Source organism: Sceloporus occidentalis, unplaced genomic scaffold (genome assembly GCF_023333645.1).
Source record: "Sceloporus occidentalis isolate IW3139 unplaced genomic scaffold, rSceOcc1.0.p SCAF_7, whole genome shotgun sequence".
Lineage (NCBI taxonomy): Eukaryota > Metazoa > Chordata > Lepidosauria > Squamata > Phrynosomatidae > Sceloporus > Sceloporus occidentalis.
This window is the reverse complement of record NW_028316987.1, coordinates 69,825,359-69,843,146: the sequence shown is the minus strand read 5'-3', so window position 1 is coordinate 69,843,146 and position 17,788 is coordinate 69,825,359. Positions and strand designations below refer to the sequence as shown.

Genomic DNA, 17,788 nt, shown 5'->3' with positions numbered 1-17,788 from the left:
ACAAATAATATATGTAAGAGATTAAATAAGAACTGTTATTCTATCTATTTTTAGAAAACTTCAAATATTTATTTTGTCAGTGTCTTTGGAAAATTAATGCAACTTTATTTCTCATTACAGTGCATCATACTGCTGTAATACTGCTTTTAATGTACTTTATGAGTGTTACTGAAAAGATTATTCCTATGCAGCAAAAAAAAACCTACTTAAAGTAATATTTGATACTTTTAATTTCCATTGTTGTAAAAGTTGTTTTCTATTCCTGTGTTTAAAGTTTAGCAAATTATTTGTATTTTTATGTGTTTTTAATTTCACAATATTAGTTGTAAATGATAATTCACAGGTGTAGCATAATGATATTTGAATTCATTACAAGTACATTGTTTTGACGTTCCACTGACATGTACCTTTATTGTCTATTTGGCTGTAAAAATGTAGACCCAGAGATGGGCACAAAATTTCAATTGTTCATATTGTCGTACAGTTATATAATCTGTTAGAATATACAATAAACATTTTCATTTGAGGAAGACAAGTTCATTTGTGCAACACAGGTACAGAGTGCATTTATCTATAAAGCCCTAAATAAATAGCAGAAATAAAACAAGTAAAGTTAGGGTCACTTTATATCAGTGTAGAAATTAGACCTTTGGTTCTTACTATGCTTTTAACATATCATAATTAACAACAGTTCTAATTTGAGTTCAGCATAACTTGCATAACAGTTTATAAAGGTTGACAAGGACTTTTAAAGTCCATATACATTTCTGTATAGGTGAAAATTATTTCTCATTTTAGAGATTAAAACAGAGGCTGAGAAATAAAAGTACCGACTATATTGAAAGTCCCTGACCAAACAAATAGTATAAGCTGATCATATATTAATTCAGGACATCTTGAATAGGATGGCATTTACAAATAGGTACAGTGCAAAGTAACAAAGCACAAAATCATGCTAGTCATGTCAGCTGATACTGATCTTAGAATAAAATGCCATTCTCAAAAGTAGAATTTCCAATGCTATACTGGGACAATATCATAATTTGTGCTTTAAATTACAGTATTACGTTTTCTTCATTTCATAAATTTTGCCTTCATATCAATGCCTTGATGATGTTTTTATGAATTTTTGTGCAATACCTGTTTTCTGTTTAATTGTGTAATTTCCTCTTATGTCCCTTTCCTCTAAGGCTTACTCATATTTTTCCACAGAAAGTTGTTTTACTGGCATCAATTAAAAAAAATAATAATGTGGGATGTTTCTGACTTTAAACACATGTCATTGTGTAGAAATTTACATTTTTACTTTGTGTTTTGTTTAATAAAAAATGCTGAATTTGTCCACATTTGGATTAGATAGAATTTTATACTCCTGAAAACATAATCAGTATATTCTATTCTTACAAACATAAGTAATTGTACAGGAGGCTCAGTTTAAACAGCAAAACATTTTATGTTGTTTTGACATATTTCTTTTAGGATGGAGTGGGGATATTCTAGATTGTGGCCAGCTTGTGGCCCCGGATGTTTCCCAGCAGTCCTTTTATTGGTTTAAAAAATGTGTAATTTTCTGCCTGAAAACCAGGCCAAGAGAGAAAAAAACATTCAAACATGTCTTGCACCCCACAAAATCCCCAAACCCTTATAAGCTAATAACTATTGCAGTACTTTATAACTGTTCACATGATGACATTAACACATCAACAAGAAATATTTAATCCTTCAGGATAATGGCGTATACTTCCAAGCAACATATTTAGGATTGGGGTGCAAATGAAAGATGGTAACTGAAGAAATGAAACACAAAAGGGCTTCAAACAGTAAACAATGTTAAAGAACAGACTTACTTTATCTAGTAGAAATTTGATGCTTTATTTATACACACAATTGTAGTTTATTGTGGCACCAGAGCTCTCTGACAGAAAAGGCTAAATGTCTCACAAAACTGCAGTTCCCAGAATTCCCTAGCACTTAGTCAGGGTAGTTAAAGTGGTCTCAAACTGGATTGTTTCTGCAGTGTGTTTTGGACCCTAGATAACAAGATATTCCTCTTTTAGTCTCAGTCAAGACAATCTGAATTACTCCATTGGCTGCAGGATGCGAGGGGGAGAATAAATTCCATTGTAAAGCTAAAGGCAGGACATCATTCCTTGTTGGACACTGTGAACGAAGTTTTATGGTTCACATGACTAACTGCAAGAAGGTTTAGAGAGGGAAAGACAGCTGTTTTTAGCCCTCAATTTTGGGGAACTTGTCAGGAAGGGTTCACTTCTCTGTGAGGGGGGACCAAGTTGAAACATCTCTTTCTACAGAGGAGGAAGAAGAGTAGTAACTCCCTGCTCCTTATTTTTCAGACAGGATGAATAAAGAAAGAAATTTACATCACCAGTCAGAACAGAAACCAGTTGCAGTTATTCTAGAAAATAACTTCATGGTTGTTGTTCCCTTCCCACATCAAGCACTAGTGTAGGCAACTGCCCATTCCTGGGATTCCCTAGCACTGAGCCAATACATTTAAAGCGGTCTCAAACTGGTTTATTTCTGCAGTGTGTTTTGGACCCAGGTGATCCTGCTATAGCTGTGTATGCTCATATATAATGGCAGGTGTATGTAAAACAGACATGTATACATATACTTTTATGATTTGGACCTATAATGGATATTTTGGTGGCGACCTGGAGACTGCCATAAAACACTTAGCTGTCTTTCCCTTCCACAATATCTAACACAGAAGGATTGCCTGTGTTTATTTTTAGAACTGAATTCTTAACCTCTCTTTGCCCTCCAGCAGCCAAGTGGAGTAATTCAAATTGCCTTGAGGAGACTCACATAAATTAATGGCTGACAAACTGTTTATTTTATTATGGGGCGGGAGGGGGGAGAGAAATGCCCCAAACATGGAATTTCTCACTGAAGTGCCAACCTATTACTTCTTTTGCAAATGAAGTATGTATCTGCAAATTCTCACATCTTGGTCAAGGAGGTGCCAAATTTCAGCGCATCAAAAAACAACAACAAATTCCATATGTTTAGCAAACAGCAACAGGCTTTCATCACATTCCTAGTTCTGATGTACAGGGCTTTTGAATTAAGCTACACACTTTCTAAAGACGGCTGTCGTCACTGTACTACATCTGAATGTAGGTAGAACAAAGGATGCATCCTCCTTCTTGCATAGAATATTGCCATGTCATGAAAGATGAACCCTTTCAGACATGTAGACATGGATGAGCAATTTGTGACCCTCCAGGTATTGTTGGGCTGTAGTTCCTATCATTTTAAGACAGTCAGTGAAGAAGAATGATGGGTCTTGCAGTCACAAGAGGAGAGTAATGAATTGGTCACCACTACAAGTGCACCGCTCGGATGTGCAGTTCTATTGGTGTTATGTACCATCAAGTCTGCTTCATCCAAAGAAGTAATAAAGTAGATGGGGAATGGGATAGATGGAGAGGCGGAATGAAGGTGAACTCCGTTCATATGTTTATGTTTTATTTATTAAATATCATGTAGTGTTTTAAAACCAATGAAGATTAAATATTGAAAAAAAGTTGGCTTCATCCAAGAGATCATCTTAGTAATAGCTCTACGGAGTCAATCTAACAGTATGCAGTGGCATTGCCATATTTTCCAATTAGTCACATCAATGCTTTTCAATGAATAAATTATTGACGTCACAAAAGTCATTGTCCTCCTTCATTTAGTCCTGTAGTTTTTGCTTCTGTTCTGTTTCCTACTTTTTCATGTCCTGGAAAAGGAGGACATCTGACATTTACACACACCTGCACACACTCAGCCTCAAAGGATGGCAAAGGCAAACCCTGAAGAAACTTGCCCAGAAAACCCCAGGGTTTGCCTTTGCCATCCTTTGAGGCTGAGTGTGTGCAGGTGTGTGTAAATGTCAGATGTCCTCCTTTTCCAGGACATGAAAAAGTAGGAAACAGAGCAGAAGCAAAAACTACAGGACTAAATGAAGGAGGACAATGACTTTTGTGACGGTGTCACAGAAGTTGGAAATGACTTGAAGGCACACAGCAAGATGCCTTGCTGATTAAAAGGATTGTCTGTGGCCCTTTTTTTCCTGGCCTCTTTTCCTTACTGTCCCTGCCCCAGGGACAGTAGGACTTGTCCTCTATTTCAACCTTCTATTTAGGAGGAATTCCAAAAGGTCCTCCAGTTTGAGCATGACTAATGAGCATGCATTTATATTTCTACGGTCCAAAACACTGTAGAATTAATCCAGTCTGAGACCGCTTTAACTGCCATGGCTCCATGCGATGGAATTCTGGGAACTGTAGTTTTGTGAGACGTGTAGTCTTCTCTGTCAGAGAGCCCTGGTGCCACAACAAACTACAATTCCCAGTATTCCATAGCACTAAACCAGGGCAGTTAAAGTAGTTTTATACTGGATTATTTCCGCAGTGTGTTTTGGATTTTAAAACTGCCATGGCTCAGTGCTATGGAATTCTGGGAACTGTAGTTTTGCGAGACATGTGGTGCTACAATAAACTACAGTTCCAGGGACTCCCTAGATAGCACTGAGCCAGGAGGGGGCAGTTATTATTGGAATATTTCCTCAGGCTGTGCTTTGGGCCTTAAAACTGCCATGGCTCAGTCGGTGCTGTGGAACGCTGGGAAGTGTAGTTTTGTGTGAGCCATGTAGCCTTCTCTGTCAGGGAGCCTTGGTGCCACAACAGACTACAATTCCCAGTACTCCAGGGCAGTTAAAGTGGTCTCAGACTGGATTATTTCTTCAGTGTGTTTTGGACCTTAAACTGCCATGGCTCCATGGTAGTTTAAATAGGAGCATGGCTTCCTTGTGGAAAGGGCCTAGGCCTGTGTTGTCTCCCTTGCTGCCATTCCCTCAGGGCCTTCAGGGCAGGCTCTCCACTCCCGCTGCCATGGCAACCGGGCCCTGCTTGTGTTTGTTGGGTTGTGTGTGGGCTCAGTGGAAGCAGGGCTAGGCGCTGCTGCCATTCCCGCCCGAGGAGGCTGGAGCCCTCGACCCAGAGCCATGGCTTCTCCCTCCAGGCTCCAGGGGACCCCGGGCCTCCTGACTCCATCCCTGGCCGAGAGAAGGAGGCCCCTCTCCTCGGCTTCGCCCGGGTTGGAGCACTCTTTGGATAGCGGCTCCTTCGAGCAGGTGAAGGAGAGAGAGGGGCTGGGATTGGCGCCCAGCAGCATCCTTGAGCTCCATCCAGGCATCTCCTTCTTTAACCCATTAATTGTTGAATTATTATTTTAAAGAGTTTTTAATTATTATTTTAAATATTATTTTATTTAATATTAAGCATTAAATTATTATTTAAAATGATAATTAAAATATTATTTTAAAGAGGGTTTTAAATTAAATTATTATTTTAAAGAGGTTTTATTATTATTTTAAATGTTAAATATTATTTTATCAAATATTAAATTATTATTTTAAATAATAATGACAGTTATTATTTTAAAGAGGTTTTAAAATTAAATTATTTTAAAGAGGTTTTATTATTATTTTAAATATTAAATATTATTTTATTCAATATTCAATATTCAATTATTATTTTAAATAATTAAAATTATTATGTTAAAGAGTTTTTAACATTAAATTATTATTTTAAAGAGGTTTATTATTGTTTTAAATATTAAATATGTTATTGAATATTTAATATTAAATTATTATTTTAAATAATAATCAAAATTATTATTTTAAAGAGGTTTTATAATTATTTTAAATATTAAATATTATTTTATTTCATTAAATATTAACTATTAACTTATTATTATAAATAATAACAATTAAAATTATTATTTCAAAGAGGTTTTAAAATTAAATTATCATTTTCAAGAGGTTTTTCCCCCCCTCAGACATAGGGTGACCAGATGTCCTAACCGCCAACCAGGCACCCAAAAATGTAGGGAATTTAAGGGAAATGGAGGACATGACCAACTAAAACCTGAACAGCAGTTCCTATAAAGGCTCAAAATGGAGGACAGTTTGGAATTCCTGGAGAGATGGAGGATGTGTCATGGAAAAGAGGACCTCTGGTCACCATGCCCATACATATGTAATGACATACTTTGGGCAGAGTGACCAGATATCCTCACCGCAAAGGAGGACAAGGCACCACAAAAGGTCGGATATGATCAACTAAAAGCTTGCTCATATAAATGTAAATCCACACTTCTTTGTTGCTGTGTGCCTTCAAGTTGTTTCAGACTTATGGCGACCCTAAGGTGAACCTATCGTGGGGTTTTCTTCCCAAGATTTGTTCAGAGGAGGTTTGCCATAGCCTTCCCCTGAGGCTGAGAGTGTGTGACTTGGTCAAGGTCACCCAATGGGTTGACATGGCCAAGCTGGGAATCGAACTCTGGTCTCCAGAGGTGTAGTACAACACTCAACTGCGTCAATCTGGCTCTTCATTCTTCTTAGTCATGCTCAAAATGGAGGACGGTTTGGAATTCCTACTGGACAGAAGGTTGTAATGTAGGACGTGTCCTGGAAAAGGAGGATGGCTGGTCACCCTGCCCTCACAGAGCGCGAGCCTATGTGGTGTAATGGTTTGAGCATTGGATTATAACTGTGTAGACCAGGGTTCAAATCCCTTGTTGGCCATATAAACCCACTGGGTGACCCTGGGCAAGTCACCCTCTCTCAGCCCCCAATGATGGCGAAGGCAGACCTTCTCTGAAGAAACCCTGCCAAGAACACTTCATCAGGAACAATATGCGTTTGTGTTGCTTCCACATTCCTTTGACTACAATGAGCAAGGAATGGACAGAACTTGGAAGCAGAACTTGGAATCAATAGGAATGTTGTGTCTAGATCAAGGGAAGTAATAATACCACTCTATTCTGCATTGGTCAGGCCTCACCTGGAATACTGTGTCCAGTTCTGGGCACCACAATTCAGAAAGGATGTGGACAAGCTGGAGTGTGTCCACAGGGTGGTGAAAGGTCTGGAATCCATGCCCTGTGGGGAGCATCTTAGGGAGCTGGGTATATTTAGCCTGGAGACAAGAAGGTTAAGAGGAGATATGATAGCCCTGTTTAAGTATTTTAAAGGGTGTCATGTTGAAGGCTGGAGCAAGCTTGTTTTGTTCTGCTCCAGAGAATAGGACACAGAACAATGGATGCAAGCTACAGGAAAAGAGATTCCACCTAAATCTCAGGAGGAACTTCCTGACAGCAAATGCTGTTTGTCCCTCAGAGTGTGGTGGAGCCTCCATCTTTGCAGGTTTTTAAACAGAGGCTGGATGGCCATCTGTCAGGGATGCTTTGATTGTGAGTTCTGCATGGCATGGGGTTGGACTGGATGGCCCTTGTGGTCTCTTCCAACTCTATGATTCTATATTACAAATAACTAGTTACTTGTAAGTCATTTCCCAATTGTTGTTTTTGTTGTGTGCCTAAAAGTCATTTATGACTTATGGCAACCCTAAGGCAATGAACCTATCATGAGATTTTCTTGGCAAGTTTCTTAAGGTGGGGTTCGCCATTGCCATCCTCTGAGGCTGAGAGAGTATGACTTGCCCAAGGTCACCCAGTGGGTTTACATGGCCGAGCCGGGATTCTAACCCTGGTCTCCAGAGTCATAGTCCAACACACACTATTGAACACACACTACCCCACGCTGGCTCCATTTCCCAATTACTAAGGTATGATAATTAAATTACAATTGTAACAGCAAGGGATTAACTGCATTCCATTTCCAATATAACTGTAACGTTTTCATTTATTTGATAGCAATGGTGTTCATAATTTATACTTATAGTTCAACTAAGTACATATGGTTTAATGGTTTCACAAAATGTTGGAGGAGGAATATCACATGGAACAGGTGGTGGCTTGCACTGCACCTCTTGCTGCTGTCTCTTGGGCTGCATAGGTGGCAACAAGCTGGATGGGAGTGAAGTGTGCATTGTACCTCTGTCCAGTGATTTCTAACATTAAATTATTTGCCTCATAAAGTAGCTATTTTGTTACATGTGAACAGAATTTAACAAGAAAAATAAAGATTTACTTTTCAAGAATTATAACTGTCATGGCAGCTAACTACCTAGGCTTTACCCTCCACTGGAACAGGTACTGGAGCTGTAGCTACTAAGATTTGAAATATAGTTTTCTAATGTGAAGATGGGTAACATTTTGGCCCCATTTTGTGGCCAGTCAGTGGGGTGAATACACACATACATACTCCCCTTTCCTGCTTAAGGTGAGATTATGGGGCTTATCGCACCTCAGCGGTTCCAATTTACATTGTTGTGTCATTTCTGGTGGGGAAAAAGCACTTTTGTGTTAAAGCCTCTCCCATCCATCTTCAGTGATCCTGACCTATGTCCTGGCTGGCTGACTGGTATTGTACCTCCTGATCCATCATTTGGCCCCTCTGTTATTGACACTGCTATTCCTCCCCCTCTTCCCAAAACCTAAATCTTTTACTGCATTGTATTTAGGCCACATTGTGAAATATCCAATTCATTAGTTTAAAAAAGTGAGAAAGGTGTCCTCCTTTACAGAAATAGTATGCAAGAAGATTGAAAATGAGCCTGTGTTATATACTCAGAATTATTAACCACTGAAATATTGATTAAATGACTCTTTTTAGGGTAATCATTTGAAATCTGTGGACCTTAATCATGTTATCAAACTGCTTGAAGAAACAGAATCAGTAAGTATGACCAGAGCAATACAAATCTTCTATCTTGAATTAACTTTGATTTCCATTTATTTTGAAAGAATGTAGATCCAATTCTTCAGTCTTATACCAATGATTTAGGATTTTCCCAGTCCAATCCTGTTCATGTCTAATGAGGTGTACATGTCACAGGTGTAGAATTACATCCTAAAAGAGCATAATTTGCTGCTCAGCTGAATGCCCCATGGTATTAACTGGGAGAGGATCTCATTTTCGAATTATGAGTTTGAAGAGCAGGTTGTAATTATTGGTCAAGTTCAGTAATATAGTCGCCAAATCTGAGCTCTCTGAGGAAAAAACAGTAACTGTAATTTTCACTTGATAGTGACATTTGAAGGTTCATGAATGGGGTTATTAAGAATTAGCTACCTCAACTTCAGTGGGCAAACATTTGTGCTATGGCAGTTAAAGTAATATGCTGTGAATGGCAAAGTGAAGATCCCATGTTAACTGTACCTTGTTTGCCATAGATAAGTGTCTGAAACCTCTTTATTCACTGTGAGTGCAGTCTTCTCCACTTGGAATATAAAATAGTTCTACTGTCTGTTGACCCATTAACCATTGCTGCTCTTCCTCTTTAAAAATATCTTTAAAAGCATAGTCATGGAGAATATTTTTAGTCACTGTTCATACAAACCATTTAATATTCTTGTCTCATTCTGTTTTTTCTCTTTTGAAGAGTAATATAGAAGAACAACTCCAAGTACTAGAGAAGGTTGCAAAACATTATCAGCATGGGATTGTATCCTTTTTCATGCACTTTAGAGCAAGCAAAAATGGAAGACAAAAGGAATGGAAAGCAAAATTATTGTTTGGTTCATGTTAAAGAGACATAATTGAAGAGAGAAGTGACTTCTTGTAGTACACTTTATGCAGCAAATGAGTTTTCACAATATATTTGCTTATTTTTAGTTATTGATTTTCTGTATTGAATGTTTGAATTCTTGTTATCTTTGAAGACAGAAGATGTTAAAAAGTTCAATAAATAATTTTTTTGCTACTATTGATCACAAAATAGAAGATAAACATAGACTACTTACACTGACACAATATTTATGGTTTTAACAATAACATCCCTGTATATAGGCCTGAATGCTGCATTGTGTAATATATAACTCATATAATCTTAAAGCAATGGGCTGTCAAAATGTTGGAATAAATAAACAGGAAATAGTGGTAGTGATGAGTGTGCTCATAAAATTGTCCCAAGCCATTTTGTCATCACATGCAGTTGCACAACCATGTCTGTAGGAGTGGGTGCAGAATAAAGCTAGAATCCTTGTGGTGACATTGACCAGCATAACCCCACGTTATGACTATGTATGAATTTTGGGGACAGTGTAAAAAGCTATGTCTTGTATGACTTTGCACAGTGCTGCTCCCCAGGGGTAGCAACATCCAGGGAACTTAAGGGCACTGCTTCATCCACCCCTGCCCCTGAATGCTTAAAATGGTGCATCCAGGCACTTTATGGCTGCCTTTGAACATCCAGGGAAGAAGGAGTGGATTTATACTGCGGACACAGACTGCTTATTCTTTGCTACATGTCCAAGGGCAGGTGAAGTGAGTCCACCTCCATAGCAGATCAGAGGCTCCTGTGATCTCTCAGGCTTCAAATAAATTTCAGAACTCTATGAAACTGCAAAAAATCTTGGGTCTTGTGTGATATCACACATAGTTCCATTAGTGTGCCTAACATTTACTCTTCCAAATCTATATTTGGCTTTCTTTGGCTAACCTTGGCATAATGAGATACCTATACTTACTCATTAAGTGAGAGATTATATTATACTAAAGGAATATTTTACTAAAGTCCTCATTTTAGTGGATCTATAATGTGTGCTGTGTTGTTGCTGTGTGCCTTCAAGTCGTTTCTGACTTATGGCAACCCTATCATGGGATTTTCTTGGCAAGTTTCATCAGAGGGGGTTTATCATTGCCATCCTGAAGCTGAAAGAGAGTTACTTGACCAGCGTCACCCAGTGAGTTTCCATGGCCAAGCAGTGAATTGAACCCTGCTTTCCAGTCCTAGTCCAGTGCTCAAACCACTACACCACACTTCATTTCTATGTGTGCTGTACATAAGAAATAAAGCCTATACATGTGTTATCTTTTTTAAAGCACTCCATATTTACAGAATCTGAATATATAATGGTAGTGTTTACATCCCAATCATTTTAATGGATTGTATGTAATGTCTACAATCCAAAATTTCACTTCCATATGGTTCCCTAATAGCACAGCTGGTAACAAAAAAGACCTCTCACAAGTACAGACTGAACCTTGGTTTGGTCTTCTTTCACACAGACTGCATGGTTAGTTTGTTTGCCGGATTTATCTGTTACAGAAAAAGACAGTAACCTTTGAGACTTGTGGGTAAATTAGCTCAGTGGTATTTGTTTTCTTCTCATTGTTGGATCTGACCACTAATTTTATTGCTGAAGTTTTAAGGTATGGGTAATCTTTTTTATTTTAAAATATCATTATACATAGTTATCTGTTAACCTCACAGTTTTCCTTGATTCTTAATTATTACAAGCTTCTTAATGATGTAGCACAAATTTCTAAAATTTTAAACTTATGTGCAGAAAGAAGTCAGGTGGACAATGTTTTCATTGAACCTACATGTGAAATTCTTAAATTATTTGGGTAAGTATTACAGAAAATAAAAGCAAGTAGTTATATTTAACTCAGTTAACTAAATTGATTTAAGTGAAGCAGATTGCGCTCCTTTTTATCTTCCTTCTGCCTGTTTTGGATCTAATTCTGGGAGAAAGGCATAAATAAATAAATGTATTGTTTGTCCACCTTTTTTCAATTACCTGAATCCATTTTGTTCCTTTTTATGTTTAGTTAGACAAGGAACCATGCAAGTAGTAAGACCAATTCTAAATATTTTGGTAAAAAAAAAGAATTTTCCTTCATCAGTCACTTCCTCTAGTCCTTTTCACAATCCCATTTGTTTTATGAATAAAGGGAAGAATGCTTGCTTGAAATGTTCAACGGATTAAAAACCGCTATTAACTCAGGCAGATGAGATTGTCTTTATACAGTGTTTCAAGATATATGATATTTTGCTTAGTCAAGTAAATATCTAAAAGGATGTATCCAAAGAACAAATGGCCAGAATTCTTCTCAATCTTCATTTGTGACAGAGCTTGCTTTCTGAGTGGTCTGTGGTTCCATTGCTCGCTCATTTATTTATTTATTTATTTAGCACTGTAGATTTGCATTGAAGAACTGAGAGAAGTTAGTTAAAACATAATAGTTCTAAGTAGGGACATCTTGTGGTCCAAGCAGCGGCCCTCCCCCTGGATTGGATCATGGACCTTATATGATAGTAGGACATATCACCAGCATGGTGGTGAACAATTTTTCCAGCAGCAGCAAAGAAAATATGACAGGGATGGAATGCAGTGTCTGCAAGTTTCAAGGAAATGATATGTTGTCCCCAGAATTCAAGATGAATTTGAAACCTCTTCAGGCCCAAAAGAGCTAGGGGACAGTGGAGCCACTGGGGGGGGCGGGGTGCAGATTGCACCAGGTAACACCCTAAGGGGGGTGGCGGGTGATTTATTTATTTTATTATTTTTATTATGGTACTTATACCCCGTTTTTCAGCCCTAAAGGCTATCAGAGTGGCTTACAATTATTATTTTTAATTAGAAGGTTCCCTGCCCTCAGACTTACAATCTAAAAAGACCCAACACAAAGGGAGAAGGGAATGGTAGTAGAGAAGGGGATCAAGTCCAGTGTTTCTTCTCTCCCTCTGAGGCCTGGACCAAGGCAGATGGACTGGAAATGACACCACTGTTCCCCAAACAGCTGCTTTTGGGTAGAAATGGGCAGTGGCATTCATCTGTGTCCTTTTAAAAGAGATGTCTTGAGTGGGGCAAAGCTCTGTGGGAGGAGAAAGGGGAGAAATAAATTTAATTTTTAAAGAATTTTCTTAAAATGCATCAAGTCTTACCAAATTTTTAATTTAACATGAAACTATGTACAGGTAAATATATTTACACTGTGCATATGTTGTTGTAACTTAAAGGTATAATTTTAATTTTGCTGGCTGTTTTATATTAAATTGGGCTGTCCTTGCCCCCTTTCCTTTTCTGCAGTCAGATATTAAACTGTATGATAAATGTCCCTTCAGTTTTAATTTTGGATTTTCATGATATGTCAGGTAGCAACACGCTCATAACTGTCTGGCAGATCTGATAACATTAAAATGAACCTGTAGTAGTCATCAGTATACTAACTTTCTTTTCCACACACCTTAAATAAAATTATTGGTGTTCTGAATTTCTCTTGATCAGTATCTAAGGATTATGTTACTTTTATGGAATGGAAAGATCCAGGGGAATTAGAAGGGGAACATTCCCTCTCCCTTTTGAGCTCTCTGTCAACAAAACTAGTTCTGGGGTGGTAAGGATGTGAAGACCATCCAAAATGTTTTTCTGGCAACATGAAAGGCTGCTGGGGTGAAGAGGAAGGAGTAAAATTCTGTTGTGTCTGTCAGCAGAATGCTGGATTTAGCCCTATATCATAAAACATATCTTTGTTTTCCCATGCAGTTTAACTGCCTTTTTAATATTGTAGGTTACCATTTTGCAAAAAGAAGTTATCTGATGAAGCAAACTATGCCAAAGAAGTTCAAGAATCCATTTCACAATTGGGTAATTTTAGACTGTACATATATGCACACCAGTCATATATTTGGTTACCAAAATTACATGATACTCTTAATGACTAGACTGGCTATTTCAAACCTGAGAATTACTACAATTTATAACATTTTCATCATAATAATTGTTAAATTATCAAATTTATCAGGGAATAGAATAATAATCTGGCTTCTGCCTTTTTTCTCGTGGTTTTGAAACAGATCTCTTTCTTCTATTTGCAGTGCTGCTTCCCTAGATTTTCATTTCAATATAGATGGCATTGCAGCATTCAGCTTTTATGTCTAACAGGACATTTGACTTTGATGTAGAACTAGAAAAGTTGCAAGTGTTTTGAGTCATATGCTGTTGGCATTTCTTGCATCAAAACACTTAGTATTTGTTAAGCCTGAAAACCAAGTTCCTTACAATAACATCCTGAGAGGATATACATATTATGATTATACAGGGGATGTAATTCATGTAATAGTATCATAATCTTAAATCTGTATTTGCCTGTTTTGTCAGGTTGTCTGATGAGAGTGCCTTGTTCTCAAGTAAGAATACAGATCTGTAAGTGTGTTATTAGCTTTTACCATGCGGAGATATCAAAGAAAGAATGTGAAGGTAACAATTAATAATAATACGTTTTATTTATAGACCGCTATTCCTCAGTGATCATAGCGGTGTACAGTAAAAATTTCAATACAATACAATTCAAAATACAAGGTGACAGTTAAAGGAGGGAGAAGTCTCGTCCTTCAGGCTGTCCCTGATGGAGCTGGGTCTGCCTGATCGCTCCCTCTCAGGCCAAGATGACAGTTAAAAGAGGGAGGAGCCTCTTCCTTCAGGTTGTCCCTGATGGAGCTGGGTCTGCCTGAACGCTCCCTCTGAGGCCAAGATGACATTTAAAAGAGGGAGGAGCCTCTTCCTTCAGGCTGTCCCTGATTTATAATTATTTATAAATTATTTATAATTATAATTATGTGCACACACACACACACACACACACACACACTGATACTTAATAAAATGTTATCAACTCAACATAGGCCCAGATAGTCTGAAGACCCTATTTGTTTTGTGAAGGAGCACCATATACCTTGAGCCAGCAGTCATGTTGGCTGTAGGATTCAAGGAACTGTGGTCTAAAAATAACTTTTCCAAACTCTGATCCTATGTGCTTAAGTGGACAACTTGGAGAAATACAGAATGTCCTGGATTCTGGACCACTTCCTGTGTCCTGATTTAGTTTTGCATCTAGTAGAAAGCAATATATCATACTGTAATGATTATGCTCATCAATCAAATAACTAACTTTTCCCTGTGGTTTTCTCTTTTACTAGAAAACCAGTCTTTTAACTGAATAGCCCTATGCATGTGTTACTCCCATGTGTATCCACAAGTGCAGAGTTGCATTCCTGGATCTCTTCTCATCCTTAGGGAGTTTCTGAGATAGATCCACCTCCCATTAAACTTAGAAATCTGAACAAAACATTCTGTATTATTGGTCATCATCATTTGTTTGTTTAGTACCACCAATGTACATGGTGCTTTACATGAGCAATTTACGGTTATTAATTTGACTGTTCCCTGTCCCCAGGCTTATAATCTCAGGTTTACAATGCATTTGAGCAGCTCACTTGTAGGGGCTATATGCATTCCTGCCATTTAGCATTACCATTATGAGTAATTCAGACATTTATTTATGTAAAATATTTATGTATACAAGGGTCTCAGGTGGTGAGTTTGTCAGGGTGGCATACAATAAAACCAGTTCAGAACATTTTAAGACAATAAGAATAATTTAAAGGGCTAAAGTCATATTCAGACATTTAACACTTCACACTTCTGTACACATTATGGTGGGTTTGGAGCAGAGCTAGCCCAGGAACATGGTGTTGGGGGCAAGACACAAATGAATACCATACACACATATACTATGTGCACAGAGCTAACATACGCAGTTGTCTTTCACTTTGAGCATTCTGCTTACATACTTCCACTTCCCTTTCTCCCCTTCATTCCTACTTTGTCACATAGATTGATTACTGTACTTCCAGATTGCAATCTTTATTTGAAGAGTTCTCTCAAACCACAATTAGTTAGCTGGGTGTAATGACAAATTGTTTGATTAAAACAGCAAGTAATCATGTAGGTATTCTACATGAGCATAGGAAGGAAGATGGGGATGGGAGAGATCATACTGTTTACATTCTGAATGAGCGTATAATTGAAAGGTTTTTATTGCAACTGGCTTTCTAAAATAAAAATAGATTTTTATCTATGGTTATCAGGAACAAATTCTAGGAACATCAGTCCTAGGATTCTCAGTTTTAGCATAATGGTTGCCATAAGTTGACGGGTGACTTGAAGGCACGTGCACACACATGCACCCAAATATGTTTAGATAATACTTTTATTTGAAAAACACGTTAATTATTTAAAAGTGATGCTTTCCTGCAATGTTTTTTCTTTAAGCTAACATACATATAGTATAATATTTTATAACATAATTCTTTCAATTCTTGTTTATGTAGTTTACCAACCTGTAAGCGCAAACTATAAAAAACATATGGTGGAATTAGGAGGCTTAGCGGAAACCTTGGTCTTGTCACTGACATTAGTTGAAAATCAACTTTCTGAAAAATTATGGATAATTAAAACCCTACAGCACCTTTCCATTTCTGGTTGGTATAATTTATATTTTTAAAATGCCATTGTTTCTAATACTTGCTTGTTTTACATTCTATTCCATAAACAATAGAAATATGGACGTCACTGCTGATCCTTTTGTATTCCAGAAGCAAACTGTAAACTTATGATGAAAGCTCAAGCACCAAGAAAGTTATGTTCTCAGCTGAATGATGTTGATCCCACTGGACAGCTGCTATTCCGTTCCTCAGAAATCCTCTGGAATTTATTGGAAAAAACATCGAAGGATGAAATTCTTGATCAGCTGAATAACTTGGAATGTGTACAGTTAAGTGAACTTACTGTATATATTCGACTATAAGTTGGCTTCATGTTTAAGTTGAGGGAAAGTATTGGGGCCAAAATTATGGATTTTGACATGGCCCATGGATAGGTCGAGTAAAATTTGGAAGCTCCTTCAGTATGTGTATGAGAGCAGCAAGAGGAAAGCAGCAATCAATAGAGGCTTCACTGTTTCAGCCTTCACTCCCAAGACAGCTAAGTGTGCAGGTGGGAGAAAGACAGCAATCAATCAGTCACCAAGGTCTATCTGCTTGGCTCAGGGCAGAAAGAAACTGCATGGGGAAATCTGAAAGAGCTGCTATCACATTACCATTCTAACCTGAAAATAAGTCAACCTAGGATTTTGGGATCAATTTTTGGGCATACATTTTTAGACTTATAGATGAGTATATACAGTAAATAATATACGAGCTAATATCTTAGTTGTTAGTTCATACACTGTAAAGTATCAGTATTTTTAAACTTCATAAAGAGCTAGAAAGTAATTAGTACAGTGGACCCTTGTTATACGCTGGGGTTTGGTTCCAAGATCCCCCGTGTATAACAAAATCAGTGTATGCTCAAGTCCCATTAAATATAATGACATAACAAAATGGTGTCCCTTATAAAAAAATGGAAAATCAAGGTTTGATATTTGAAATTTATACTTTTTTGGAACATTTTCAAACCGTGTATGCTTGAATCCGTGTATAAAAAATCCGTGTATAAGAAGGGCCGACTGTAACCAACCAAATATTTGAAACATTTACATAACTAACAAGTCTTCTTTACTACACTACTGCACTACCCTACTAATACACAATTAATAATTAATGGCACGTTACAAACCGCCATAAGGGACATCCTCAGGACGTCCTAGGTTTAAAAAGGGGCGTCACTTCTTGACGCCCCCAAGCCTAATACATCCTGAGGATGTACAAGATGGCGGCACCCCATCTACATGGGGGCCGCCATGATGGCATCACGAACGTGCCACCTCCAAATGAGGCGGCACGGACATGATGCCGTCGCGCCGCGTGAGGGCGCTTAGTGCGCCTTTTCATCGGAACAGGATGGAGCTCCGAAACGGAGCTCCTTCCTGGTCTTGCATTGCTGGGCGCAGCCTTTAGACGGCTGCGCCAGTGACGCAGGGGAAAAAGGGACCAAGCGGCCCCTTTCTCCTCCTCCCCGCCGCCGTGGGGTATCCTTGGGGCTTGAAGCCCCAAGGACACCCCTTTCCAGGCCTCGGGGAAGTGGCCTTTTGCTGCTTCCCCGCAGCCTGGAAAGCAGCGGATTGGAGCCTCAGGGGCTGCCGCTCTGGCCGCTGAGGCCTTGATCCGGCGGGGAAAGGGGCGGGTGCAGGACACCGCTTTTCAGCGGTCTTAAAGGCGCCCATGATTCATTTAATACATTTAAATGAACCATTAAAGGAATTAAAAATCTTATGTTTTAGATTTTTATGTCACTGTGTTAT

At 38.2% G+C, this 17,788-nt stretch overlaps 1 protein-coding gene across 1 annotated transcript in view; it reads left to right on the top strand.

Moving 5' to 3' along the window:
• The first annotated feature begins 4,747 nt into the window (after positions 1 to 4,747).
• Positions 4,748 to 17,788, top strand: part of CFAP69 (cilia and flagella associated protein 69) — a 37,840-nt gene continuing 24,799 nt past the window's right edge. Inside the window, exons 1-8 of the mRNA XM_089533266.1 lie at positions 4,748 to 5,143; positions 8,591 to 8,653; positions 9,360 to 9,422; positions 11,220 to 11,329; positions 13,277 to 13,353; positions 13,867 to 13,965; positions 15,879 to 16,028; positions 16,143 to 16,320. Coding sequence (XP_089389392.1) covers positions 5,015 to 5,143; positions 8,591 to 8,653; positions 9,360 to 9,422; positions 11,220 to 11,329; positions 13,277 to 13,353; positions 13,867 to 13,965; positions 15,879 to 16,028; positions 16,143 to 16,320 — 869 coding nt within the window. The 5' untranslated portion in view covers positions 4,748 to 5,014. The remainder of the gene's footprint in view (positions 5,144 to 8,590; positions 8,654 to 9,359; positions 9,423 to 11,219; positions 11,330 to 13,276; positions 13,354 to 13,866; positions 13,966 to 15,878; positions 16,029 to 16,142; positions 16,321 to 17,788) is intronic.